The 14,603-nt window shown below is 34.2% G+C and overlaps 1 protein-coding gene across 12 annotated transcripts in view; it reads left to right on the top strand.

Annotated features, from left to right (window-relative positions):
• Epha5 (EPH receptor A5) overlaps window positions 1-14,603 on the top strand; it is a 278,396-nt gene that overhangs the window by 13,418 nt on the left and 250,375 nt on the right. For all 12 annotated transcript variants that reach the window (XM_075942761.1, XM_075942754.1, XM_075942756.1 and 9 more), the window contains exon 2: window positions 13,883-13,947. In XM_075942761.1, coding sequence (XP_075798876.1) covers window positions 13,883-13,947 — 65 coding nt within the window. The remainder of the gene's footprint in view (window positions 1-13,882; window positions 13,948-14,603) is intronic.

Genomic DNA, 14,603 nt, shown 5'->3' on the forward strand with positions numbered 1-14,603 from the left:
TAATATAATTCTCAAACTACCCCAATGATTCTGATAATTTTAATATGGAAGGAAGTTGATCTTGGTATAATTCAGTAGTTTGTAGTTGGTCACAGAGCACTTAAATTGACAAAGTGTCTGCATGTAATTGCTGAAGCTCTTAACTATACCAATTTAGCCAGAGATTGCATTCCTCTAAATGTTACTATTAATATGATTTGTATTTTACTTATGCTAATAATTCTCAAGGAAGAAATCATACTTTAAAAAGAGCATGTGTCTCAGAAAACATCAATATACCCTCAAGAATATTATGAATACATATGTGAAAGAACGTGGAAAATTCGTATTGAAAATTTATGACTGCCATTGATACTGAGGGACGTTCACAGAAAATTTAAGGTTTGATATTTGATTACAGCTCTCATTTCCTCACTGAAAATCTGTCAGTCCACTAGAAAACTGAACTATGATTCGTAAGATGATGATGGAAACAGTATTTTAGTTTGGAATAGAGAAGGACAACACAAGTAACTATCTTTAGTTTCAAAATATGTGGAAGTGATTTTGTTCTGATAGCAAATTCTGTATTGTGTAAAGAAAAGGATTTAATATTATCAATGTTTTTCAAAGGTTTAATTCTTTGTCATGTACACCTTAATTATCTTCCTCTTCTTTCTCTTCTTCTTATTTCTTCCTCACCTCTCCCCTGCATCTTTTCTTCTTCCTTCCCCTTTCCTCTTACTACTCCTTCTTCTCCTACCTACCCTTATTTGATTAGGTCCAGAAATTTTCACTGAAAATGATTCACTGCAAACCCAACACATATAGCTATTACATCTAGTTATAGATTTCATGGATGTCATTTTTGCACCTCCTTTTCTTTTCCCAATTGGTTATCTAAGATTTCTTCTTTGAGGTTTGTGGGTTCTTTTTTAAGTAACAGTGCTAATATGGAAAGGGAGGGCTGTACAGAAGACAGTGTGATAACGTACTATCTTAGATATGTCAAGAAAACTAAACTGGAATCTGTGGTATAGACTACTTTGAAACAACATTTTCTACCCAAAGGTCTTATCTGAGCCAATCTGAGAACATTGTTAAATATACCATATCTGATGTCAAAAATCACTAAGTCAAATTTATTAAAATTTCCCACTGAAAAAATTTAAAGCCCAATAATTGATAATGTCAGGATATCAGTAATTATTTTATGCTTTAGAATAACTTTACATAAAAGAGATGTACTCAAAATGGGATATGTGGATTAGAATTTTGCTAATCTGCAATCACATGCATAGCAAGATCAATTGCTGTTTTAGAGACCCGCTGCAGTTTTATATTGCCACCATAATTCAACTCTGTGATAGGAGTGTTCATCTCACTGCACTGAGGCATAGCGTAGCTCTTAAGCTGTCCAAGATTAGTTCAATACAGACATATCAGGATAGATATGTAGGGGTGTGCTTTCTAGAATGTGGTCTTCTCTTCTCTAGGTCTCATCCTCATCCTAGCACTTTAGAAGGACCCAAGGAACTCAGATTTTTAAAAATCTTGCTGTTCATTCTAATGTGAAAAGTCTGTATTAGATTTGAATCATTAGAGCAAATACCTAGCGATGATCTACTTTTATAAGAACTTTTTATAAGAACATTTTGGTTTGATTCATCACTTTGGAGGTTTTGATCATGATTGATTGGCTCTATCAGTTTGGTGCCATGGTCAAGTGGCACGTCATGACTGATGAATAAGAGTGGAACAAGACAAACTATATCATAGCAAGAAGGGACCGGAATCCTACTACATTAGTTACTTCTGTTGTTGCTATGACCAAAATCTAGGCAAGAATTACCTAAGCAAGGAAATGATTATTTTGACTCACACTTTATGGGGACAGTCCATCATGACAGAAGCATGGTGGCAGACCTCTGTAATCGTTTCTCAGATAAGTGTCCACAGGCAAAAAGCAGAGAGGTGAATGCAGGTATGCAGATCAGTTTTTCCTCTATATGCAGTCTATAGCCCCAGTCCCTTGCATGATGTCACTGACATTCCACCTGAAGTTACACATTTCTTCAAATACAGGCACAGAAATTATTAGAAGTAAATTTCCATGATGATTCTAAATTCAAATAATCCATTGTAAATCCTCTCTTTATGAAAAAACTCTGATGACCATAATGTCTTCCATTCATTTCTGTCACTTATTTCCACCACTTCCCAATATCGGTAGGTTAGGACTAAGCCTTAATATATATTTAATATAAATGAATATATTATTGCAAGACAATTTATATCTAAATTATAGTGAGAGATTGGGGTATGAGGAGAAACACGATTACTGCTCAGGATAAATGATTTTTATTACTTATTAAGTATGAGACAGTGTGAAAACACTTAAAGGTTAACAATGGTGTAGGTTATTATGAAACATCACTATATACATAAAAGAAATAGTACAAGAAAAATAAATATTCTAATACAGCAAAGGCTATATTCAATAATTATACACTTGGATTTCCAGATTGATACTCAAAGTATATGATTAATATTTCCTATTATCTTTTAAAATAATATTTAATGTATCTTGAATTGGCTTCAGTCATAAGTTGCAAATGTTACCAAGGAAAATTATGCCTTCAAAATGCCTGACTTTGGGAATATTTATGGATCCAGAATGCTCTTCTTACATGTATGACACCAGTAAACACATGGCATATATTCACTCTTACACACACACACATACACATAAATAACAAAAAATAAAAATAAATACCAGGACAAATATATACTAAACTCACATATCTATGCATTTGTGACAGTTTCTTTATCAGCATATATTCAGATCCAATCATTACTTATTCTAACCTGAAGCCCGGAAAATAAATAATTATATATTATATTATTTAATAAAGAATGAGGGCCAATTAGGTCCTGACATACAGAATGAGTAAAAGCATAGAACTGTCTTATATACACCATCCATTTTATTCTATTTTGTTTTTATCTCTTTGATACTTAAGAATAAAAAGTTTGAACTGATATGGATCCAATATTTCTTCAACTCAGGTGCACAGAGAATAATATCTATCTAAATCAGATATTAAGGAAAGAACTTTCATTGATATTTTGTTGCTTACTTTTCTTCTTTTTTGCAACTTAAAACTTGCTGTCAACAATGCAGTAGGAAATCTGATTCTCCAGCGAGTAGGACTCATATCTGCTCTACTACGATTAATCCATTTGAATTTTTCACCTTGTTAAAAATTTGGATGTTGTATTTATGTATTTTGTGTGGGAACATGTATGTGTACATACATGGAGTTCAGAGACCAACCTATGTACCATCCTTGGAGAGGCTATATGTCTTCTTTGAAACAAGGACGTTCCTTGTTCCAAAGCACACTGATTAGCCTGGACGTGTTAGTCAAGTCCCATGGGTTGATTTTTTTCACCTCCTTCCTAGCACTGATACTACAGGTGCACACCATTATGACTGACCCTTTTCTTTAGGTCATTGGGATTGAACTCAGGTCCTCATGCTTTCAAGGGAAGTGCTTTCTTGATTCCTCTCACCAGTTCCAACGTTTTGCCTTGCATACAATATGTTAAGGATATTATGATAGATGCTGGCATCCGCACCATACTATTCATAACCCATTAATTTAATAAAAGTCATTATACAGAAGGCAATTCTTTAGAGGTATCCAACCATGGTATACAACAAGTCAGACACTGGATCGGGTTCAATAGAGAAAGAAGAAAGAAAAAGGCTTTGATGAGATAACGTGGATTTAGATTCCAGATATACGCTTATATTAGTTCTGGGACCTTGGGCCATTGGCCTGTTTAACTTTCCTCAGCTTCAATTTCCTTATCTGTAAAAGGAGGAACATAACATACCAAAAGATCAGTGTTAAGATTAAGTGATAAAATGTATGAGTACAGACACATATAATTTTATTAGTTTCAATCGCTGATGTTACAGACATAAGAATTCAGTCTTTGAAACCAAAAATCATTTTCATTGAGGTTATACAGCAACAAAACTAGTATTAAAGGAATAATGAACATTATCTGTGCCATGAAGTGCTCTTAGATTTAATTGTGTAGAAGCACATTTATTTCAAGTGTTAGACTTTCAACATTCTATTTTTGAAGGGAATGCCTTCATAAAATCGCCTTATACACAGTCATGTAGAATAAAGAATTTACTTAGAAGAATATTCTTTTTAGAAACTCTTCTTAAACTCTTATGTCATGTGAGGCTGACATTTCTTAGAGAAGATGAAAACAATATCAGAGATTTCACAAACATAGCTACCATACCCGACAAGGTAGTCACTGCAAACATATGGCACTGCTCTGTTCAAGCTATGTGTCCTGTGACGGTAGCAGATTGCTCATTACTCATAATCCAGCTGTCAGTAGATTTATGTGTTAGCTCTGCTTAAACATCTTGTACAGACTCGCCAGTAGATATGAGTGGTGAATTTCGTTCTTTCCATCTCATGGGGTTATACCTTTCGACTTCAGTACTAATTCATAATTCTGAGAATGCATTTCTGATTAAAACTCACCCTACCACTGCTATCCATTCTCTGTTGGAAATACTGGTAATTAAATTTGAAAATCAGCAAGCAAATTGTTGTTATTAACAATAAAAATATCATCTAAAAAGTATAAAATTGAATAGCATGGGGCTGATGAGATAACTCAGTTGTTAAAGCATATTATTCTTCAGAGGACCTCAGTTTGGTTCCTAGCAGCAACACTGAGTGGCTCACAAGCACCTGTAAATCCAGTTCCAGGGAATATGATACTCTTTTCTGCTGTCTGTGTGTGTTATTCACGAATCCCTACAGAAACAGAACTGATATACCATATATTGGGTTTATTAGGGTGAGCCTAAAGACTGTAGTCCAACTATTTCAACAATGCCAGTCTCCCAATAGAACGTTCAAGAATCCAGTCATTTTGGGTTCATGAGCCTGGATGTCTCAGCTGGCTTTCAGTATGACAAAGAAGTATGATAGAATAGAGTGAAGGAATAGATTTATCAGCAAGAGTGAGGGCAAAGAGGCAAAGAGCAGGTGCTTCTGCCCTCCATTTTCTTTGCACAGGCTGCTACCAGAAGTTGTGGCCCATGTTTTAGGTAGTTCTTCCCACCTCGATGAAGAAAAATCCCTTACAGACATACCCAGCTACTTGTGTTTTAGTTGGAGTTGTAGTCAAGTTGACAGGCAGGAATAGCCATCACATTGTGGTACCTGCACATCTGTGGTGTACATACAGATACATAAAAAGCAGATACACATCTATACAATTACTAGCAATAATAGTATTCTGAAACAAAAAGACTGGTTAATATTGCAGTCAATATTAGTTATGTTTGATTATACTGATTACATTGATTATAAATAATTACAATCAAAAGAATACTGAAAGTTATTTTTAACTAATTAATGAATTAAGATTTGAAAGGGTTTTTTGCAGTAATGACTAGTTTTGAGCTTGCTATACAATCATTGAAATATTATTTAAAATCATTTCAAAGATGAATATGGGGGAGTCAAGAATATCAGGAGTAATAGCAGTAAGAATTCTGTGAAAAGATTTTATAACTATTGAAAAGCAAGGCAAGAATAGCACACTTTAGAAACAAAAGAGGAATTTGCCTCCAAGCTCCCATACTAGCAGTTGGGATACAAACCTTTGCCAGTGACAACAATCATGTTATCTACCAGGATAAGTAATAAAATTGATTTTCCTGTATAAAAGAAAGTCCTAAGAGAAGGGCCTCCAAGTTATATGGATTACAATAGCTATGATATAATTTGTAGCATATTTCCTATCGCTTTATTCTGCCAAACCTAACCTACAAGCTTTGCTTTTCCACTATTCTTATTTTCTTTACATAGCTGGTATCTGATCCAAAAAGCACACAGCTACTGCCAGGTCAGCCAGGAGTGGTTTGTGTTCTCCTTTTTTTGTTGCTCAATAATGGTTTCAGAAATTCCCTTTCCTTGCAGAATCCCTTCACGGCTCATTGAACAGAACTGTTTTAGTAGTAGGACCCCAGAAAGAGAAGTGAAATTAGTTACTATTCCTAAAGGATTTTTGCCAGACTAGCTGTCTTATAGAATGAAACAGAACCTGCCATCTAGAGATCTATCAAGAACAGGTGGGGAATGTGGTATTTGTTTAGCCACTCAGTTTGGTCCTAAAGATGAAGGAAAAGAAAGACTACACTGGTATCTGGATAGCCTAGTTCCATTCACTGTGTAGGGAAGAGAGGCAATTGGTTTGTGTATGGATTTTGTTCATTAGAAAAGTTTTGGTAGAAAATTGAGGGTTATGTAGACTATAATGGGTTAGGTAAATACTGAAATGTAGTGCTGGAATTGAGAGGAACATTGACAATTTTTATTAATATTATTCATAAAGAAAATATAGATATAACACTCATTGGAAGAGAATTAAAAGTTTAATTTGAATACTTAAATACTCTCAGACCTAGGGGGCATAATATATTAACTAGAAATAAATGAACATAGTTATAAAAACATGTTTTTGGTAAAGATACCAATAACATACACTGAAAAAAAAACAACCTATTTAATAAACGATCCAGGTCGGTGGATATATACCTGCAGCAGAAATTTGGAATATATATATATATATATATATATATATATATATATATATATATATATATTGGTTTTTCAAGACAAGGTTTCTTTGTAGCTTTGGAGCCTGTCCTGGAACTAGCTCTTGTAGACCATGCTGGCCTAAAACTCACAGAGATCTGCCTGCCTCTGCCTCCAGAGTGTTAGAATTAAAGACCTCTGTTACCACCACCTGGCAGGGATATATTTTTAATCCTACAGAAAAAAAATAAAAGGTCTAAGTAGAACAACAACCTTAGTATAAAATGTAAAATAATAAAACTGCTGGACAAAAATTTAAGGGGCAAGTCTCATGACATAGGTACAGACAATTTTTTAAAAAGAAACACAATTTCATAGGAAATAGACCCATGCATTGACAAATGGGATTACATAAAAACAAGGTTTCCTGAAAATCAAGAGAATCCATTGACAGAATGAATAGACAATGTTTAGAATGAGGGAGAAATCAGTCAGCTATATTCCATACCTGACTCACAAATAAAATGTGTAAATAACTGCAAACATTTAAACACCGAAAAGTTCCTTTACAATCAATAAATGAACTGGTGAACTGAATAGTTAGTCTTTGGAAGAATAAATAAAATTGTTCAGTTAATAGTGAGTAAGTAAGTAAATAAATAAATAAAACAAATAAATCCTGGTTAAATGGCAACAGTGTTTGGAGGAGTACACGGAAGAAAACTAGTCACTGTTGATAGAAGTGCATACAAGTGTATTCACAGTTGAAAATGGTGTGGAGGTGTCTCTCAAGCAAAGAGCAACAAAATAATACCTAAAATGTAGGGATTCCATATGATACACCACCGTCACTCCTGGGCACATACCCAAAAGGTCTTTATACTCTACCACAGTAATATTTGCACATCCATGTTTATTGTTGTTCCACTTTGCCAGGGAAAGGTATCAGCCTAGCTGTCCTCCAAAATATAACAGGATAACGAAATCATGGTACGCACACATCAGGGTGCTTCATTTAGCCACAAAAAGTTTACCCATGACATTTGTAAGAAAACGAATGCTATTTTAAAGTCTGTTAATCAAGTTAAGTCAGGGGTCACAAAGAAAAATACTACATGTTCTATTGTATTTGTAAACCTTAGCTTCTGATTTTTATGTATGCGTGTATATGACGGAGGGAGTTTGGAATAGGCCATTAAATTAGGAAGGGCACAGAACACATGTGATTGGAATTTGGAAAGGAGATATCTGGGTATGGAAAAGGTAGACATGAGGTAAGAGACAGAAGGACTGGAGAAAGGACCGTGTGTTTCTGGGATGAGTGTCAGGTGAAACTAAATATATATGATCATGACATGAAGAAATCTATTATTTTGAGTGCTGACTAAAAGTTAAATTAAAAGTAAAGTAGATAAGTATATTTAGAAATATTTTTACTAATATAACAAGAGTACTGACTACTCACCTGTATGCTTGTTAGGTAATGAGATCACTGCTGGGTTAGAATGGACTTGATCTATTTAGTGGTAGTTGTCACACTAAGTGAAGTGTGTCTAGGTATACGTGGGATTTCAGGAACAAGCATTAGGGCTCATAGTCTGTCACTAAGACTTCATGTCCAATGTCATGCTTTCTTGCTCCTTGTTTCCATGCTGGGGTTCGGAACAGGATTACAAGACAGCATTGTTCCTGGTGAACATCGTGGAGGGATTCTAAAACAAGTGTATGAAAGAGATTGTATAATTAAGTTGCACAGAATCTTATACATATGAGTAATATCTCATTTGCTTATATTTTTATGCTCATGAGCTTCTGAGAATAAATGAGGAAAAATAAACCCTCTTCCACTCATTTTCCATGAGATTCTGTGTGGCTATGAATTTCTGTCTTCAAGTCAAAGATATCATAAAACTATGTAACATCCCTCAACCAGTAACAAAACTTTTACCCAATTTACAAATTTAATTTTCCAATGAGAAACATGTGTCTGTGTCCTCTCTACTCTTGTTTATTAGCTATTCTGTGTCCCCTGAAGCAGCTGATAAACTATAAAGTCAAACCTTAAAGTCAAACATCACATCTGTACTGAAGGGAGCCATGGAGAAAGACTGGACAGTTAGTTGTGCATGTGGGTCTATTTCCCCAGATTAGTTAAATGTGTGCTGTAATTGAATGCAGTGGTAAAAGGAACTTAGTAAGCAAGCATTCATAAAATATATATTGCACCCTATGGAATTTTAAGTCTGTGTCCTTAGAGAAAAAGAATGCTGTCCTATCTGCTACTAATTTACATTTTTCCTAAACCATCACAGCAGTAGAGGTCTAAATGGCATTATAAGTGTTTGCTAATGTGAAAATCATGAAAGGAAAGGAACAGTAACAGTATAAGTATGTCTTCTTGCACTGGATTGCCCTTGTTATCCTCAAGGATCGTACATTTTCCCCAGGCCTTGTTGACCATAGATGGATGGTGACAATATCAGACATCATTCATTGGTTGTTTAACTCTTCAGTGACTGAATTGTTTTATTTTTCCTGAGTATTCCAGAACATTTTGTGATCTTAATAATTCATGCTAACTATGTGAGAGAAAATGAAGTACCATCAAATGGTACTTAACAAACTATGGATGTTAGAAAAATCTAACAAAAACCCATAACTATTTTTTTGTTTGTTTTTTGTTTTTGTTTTTGGTTTTGGTTTTTCGAGACAGGGTTTCTCTGTGGTTTTGGAGACTGTCCTGGAACTAGCTCTTGTAGACCAGGCTGGTCTCGAACTCACAGAGATCTGCCTGCCTCTGCCTCCCAAGTGCTGGGATTAAAGGAGTGCGCCACCACCGCCCGGCCCCCATAACTGTTTTTTAATATTGATATTTATCTCTAGTTGTTAGAATGTATGAAGTACATTAAGAGGAATAAATCTTTTAAAACATAGTTCTTTTGATAATTGTTTTCCTAGTGTCTGTTAGTCCCTTCAAAAATAAATTTGCAATTCTTTGTCTTTTTTGAAAATAAATTATTTAAAAGATTTTCATGTTACATGAAACACTGAGATTAATAATTTAAATTGATTATTGAATAATAAAACTAAAGTATACTTGCAATTATTAAGAAATAGTTTTTATCTGAATCTATTTTTGGCTAATACTTATATATTTACTGATTAAAAAGTTACCAGGCTTGCTGGAGAGATAGATGGCTCAACAGTTAAGAACACATATTAGTTTTGCAGAGTTCTCTTCACCCATATCAAGTCTGAAATGACCTATATCTCCAGCTTTGTGGGATTTTGTGCCCTCTATAGACCTCCATGGACACTACACCCATATTCATGTGCTACACACACACACACACACACACACACACACACACACACGCTCACGCACACACAAACAACAAAAAATCCTTTTAAGGAGCACTTTAAAATCATTATATTAGTGAGGTGTTTTCCCTTTTGTACATTGACTAAGAATTTGCAGTAGATTACATACTTGTTCATCGCTGTGGGCTTATTTCTCCTGAAGAAATAATTTCCTTATTGCTAACTAACCCATCAACCCATCTTCCTCATAATTATACGACTAATACTTGAGTGAGAAAATGACCTTGAAGGCTTTTTTCAGTTTCATTGTGTGGTTTCATTTTAAAATATAAATAACAAAATAAAAACATTTTCCACAAAATATCTGATATCTAATTAATGCTTTCCAGAGTAAGTGTGGTATCAAACATTTCCTCTAATTATATTCATTAGTGGCTTCTCTCGGACAAGTTTTAATTAAGTTGTACAATGAAGATCAATACTCGTTGTGTATTCATTGTAATTTACAACACGCATATATACTGTTCAGAACAATTTAATTACTGTAATTGTAGCAAAGAAGACACTTAGAAATTACACTCTATTACTGCCAATCCCCTCTTTAATAAATTTGTTAAAGTCACTGGGAAATAAACTTCTGAAAATTCACATTTGTGTGCACCCTGTCTACATTTCAGTTGTTTTAAATACTACTTTAAAATTTTTGTGAGTGTATATACACAATACATGTATAAATGTGTGTGTACAGAAATTGAGGCATTAACGACATTATTAAAAGTGTCTTTCACATATTCCATCATAAATATTAATAAACTATTAAAATGTAGATAAGAGTATCCATCATATTAACACTGATATTTTTGAAGTATAATTTAAGGGAAAGGCATGGGTAAAGGTAAACTGCCCTACTATATGTAAATTAAACTTCTACTGTTTTATTAATTCATATTCTTATATAAGCATTTATTTTGTTTTAAATGAATACTTTCAAGTATGTTAAATTCTATTATGGGATATTCTTTCTATAACACTATAAAAATAAAATTAAAGTAGAAATTTTGGTAGTATCAATAGATAAATGTCAGAGCATCTTAACCTTGGAATTAATGAAACTTAGAAATCATAAGTATTGTTTGGGTATCTTGGCCTTTTAGAGGGCAATGGTTAGCCACATGCTTGACTTTTCTCAACTCCCAGTAACTGCTTTTGAATGCTGCTTCAGACACACCTTCTGGATCAGCTCACTGAAAAGATGATTCATTCATAATGTACACAGCTATTGACAATTTGAGCTAAGCCAGGTGTGTACACTTCAATTGGTGTTTTGGTCTTTTTCAAGGTTTAATTTCTTGTTTATCTGCATGTATATTTGTGAGTCTCTCTCTCTCTCTCTCTCTCTCTCTCTCTCTCTCTCTCTCTCTCTCTCTCTCTCTGTGTGTGTGTGTGTGTGTGTGTGTATTTGTGTTTGTAAATATGTACATGTGAGGGTAGGTCCTTGCAAAGCCCAGAAATGGGTATCATCTGCTGAGTTGAGGTTCCAGGCTTATATGATCTTCTTGATACTGGTGATGGAAACAAAATCCATGTATCCCGCAAGAACAGTACAAACTCTTAATTATAGGCTCCCTTTCCATCCCCAGTGAAAAGTGCTGCTCTGCTAGAAGGCTGATTATCAACTCCTGGCATTCCTATGCACACCACTTTGGATTACAGATTGAAGCCCAACTGACTACAGCACATAACACACTCTGTTTATATGAGCTAGTTTATCTCAACTACACAGGCATACTGCTGCTCAATATCAGAGATGAACCAAAGGAATCATTAAAACGAATAAACATAACAATTAAGTGTTCACTCCCCTGGCATTTAGTCATGTCTAGACAGAGCCCTAGTGTCCCAGATACACTGAAAGGAGGACAAGGACATTTATGTTTAATGTAACCTTATTCCCATGGAGACAAGAAAGGCTAACAACACAGTAAGATGAAGAGCATGGCTCTTACTGGAGAGACAGATGCAGTGTCCTGTCTGGCAGGATTTATGTGATCAAGATAATTGTGATTTATTTAATTTCTCTTCTTTAAATTATTGATTTTCAGCAAAGGCAACAATCCTTGAAGGAATTAACAATTCTGTAAACAATATGAAGCCATATGATTAAATTAGGTTAAAATGATGATTTTACTAGTGTGAAGTAAATTTTTATGTTAAATGCTCACAAGTTTTAGAAAATAATGAAATACCCAAATTTCCAAATTTAGTTGCTATCTCATAGTGATTTTCTTACTTTCTAGATAAGGTCTGACAATTCATTTAATTGCCTATCAGCTCTTGATGTTGGATTCTCCTCTGAATGCTGTGAATCAGTTTTCCTACCATTGGTTAATAAAGAATCTGCTATGGCTAGGCAGGCAAGAAAACTAAACTAAATGCAGAGAGAAAAAAGGCAGAGTTGGCCAGACACCATGTAGCTGCCAAAGGAGAGAGACATAAGAACTGAGCAATAAGCCTCAGCCTCGTGGCGATACAAAGATTAATAGAAATGGGTGAATAAGTTATAGAAAGTAGCTAGAAATATGCCTGAGCCATTGGCCAAACAGCACTGCAAATAATACAGTTACTGTGTATTTATTTGGGACTGAATGACTATGGGACCGTGTAACGGCATAAATGAATGCAGACAGATTGTAAATATATATATATATATATTGAGAGAGAGAGAGAGAGAGAGAGAGAGAGAGAGAGAGAGAGAGAGAGAGAGAGAGAGAGAGAGAGAAATAAACTTACATAACCACCATTCCCGCGGAGACCAGGAAAGCAGAAGCAGAGGCTGGGAGCACGCTCACCAAATTTATAGCCCGAGGCGAGCATGCCCCCTAAGGGGCGGGACTTATCCCTACAGGACCGGACAGGACAGAAACTTATATCAACTATCTCTTTTGATTTTATACTTCAAGCTTACACTTGCAGATATAATAATACATTTATTATATCTCCTGTATGTGTTATAGGTAGTTTCAAGAAATTACATATGGCTTTTCTTTTGCTCAATCTATCAAGCTCCATTAAAATGGTTCAGTTACATTGTGGCTTAGACAAATTTATGAGAAACAGATGTTACAAACAAACAAAATACCCATACCTGAATTATGTAATTAGCTTTACCCTTTAAATTGATTTAATTTCCCAATGACCGAATACAAACACAATGTGTAAGAATATGTTGGTCAATGTGACTATGTGTACTTATCTGTTGATTCCCTTGTAATGATGAAATTCATATGAGTCCTGGGATTTATAAATATATTATGACTTCAAGACATAACGTATCTTAAAAATTCAGCTTGAGCCACTTTTTAAGTCCCCGTTGTTTCTAAGTAGAAGACATCTGGAATACACAGTACTCTGAACTATAGTAACAAACTTTGAATTGCTATATTCTTCATTTTGAGTAAAAATATATAGATTTGTTTTTTAATTAAACTTTTAAACTTGTATTGAAGGTTTTGATTATCAGTGTGAAAATGTTAAATATGTTTATAAAATGTTTATTTTTACTTAATCTAATGTTTGCCAGTTCATAGCAGCTTTTGAGAGAAAAGAAAAAGCTTAGCTATACCTTTTAAGACTATAAATTAATGTCAACTCTAAGTTTTTACTTTTTTTTAGTACTATTTATTTCTTCCTATTTGTGCTTTTTCTCTTATTTGATAACAACTGTATTTAGGGTTATAAATAGTTTAAGTGCTTTGGTTACAATTCTCCATTCATTTATTACAAAACAACTGTTCCCTCTCATTATAATAATAATTTGTCACCCTTGTATTCATCATAAGAACACCTAATCTAGTCTTAGTAATATGCACGGTATACATCTCAATGGGGTGAAATACGGATATACTCAGTTTGTGGCTTTTTTCTATTTACAGTGAATTTATTGGACTCACGCACTGTCATGGGGGACCTTGGATGGATTGCTTTTCCAAAAAATGGGGTAAGATCTTATGAAAGTTTCCATAAAGCATAAGCTAAGTACATAGCCTTCAGGCTACAAAAGTAAGATTGAAATTTACTTGGACATATTTGTTAAGAAAAGATGGCTATTTCTATCAGGTCGAATATGGAAGAATTTCAAAATAGTACTTACCAAAAAAAAAAAATTAACCAACAGGGAAGGGTTTTCCATAAGTACCAGATGCATTGTTTTCATCTCAGTATTTCTCCATGAAGAGAAATTTTCCTTCAGCACCTAGGAAAGGCAGTGCTTTGCCACTGCCTCAGGAAAGTTGCTGAGGAAACCTGATTACGTCTGTGTGCAATGTTAATGCACATAAAGACCAACTCATCTTTTATTTCATTTCCAGAAAAAGTCGAAATCATAACAAGAAATTCTGTTACATTCATATCAGTCTAAAAGCAGGTCAAATTGTCAGTCCCGTCATCATCCAAAAGTTTCTTTCTGAATCTTGAATTTTTCTTCACTGTAAACTCTTCAGAAATGATTATGTCACCAAAATATTTCTATGATTAATGTTTTATTAAATTATTTATTGAAATACATTAAAGCAAAATCATTAAGTTGAATAATAAATGCCATTTTAAGACTATGTACAACATTAATAGTTTGACAAAATTTTTAAGGCAACATTA

Source organism: Microtus pennsylvanicus, chromosome 12 (assembly GCF_037038515.1).
Source record: "Microtus pennsylvanicus isolate mMicPen1 chromosome 12, mMicPen1.hap1, whole genome shotgun sequence".
Taxonomy (NCBI): domain Eukaryota; kingdom Metazoa; phylum Chordata; class Mammalia; order Rodentia; family Cricetidae; genus Microtus; species Microtus pennsylvanicus.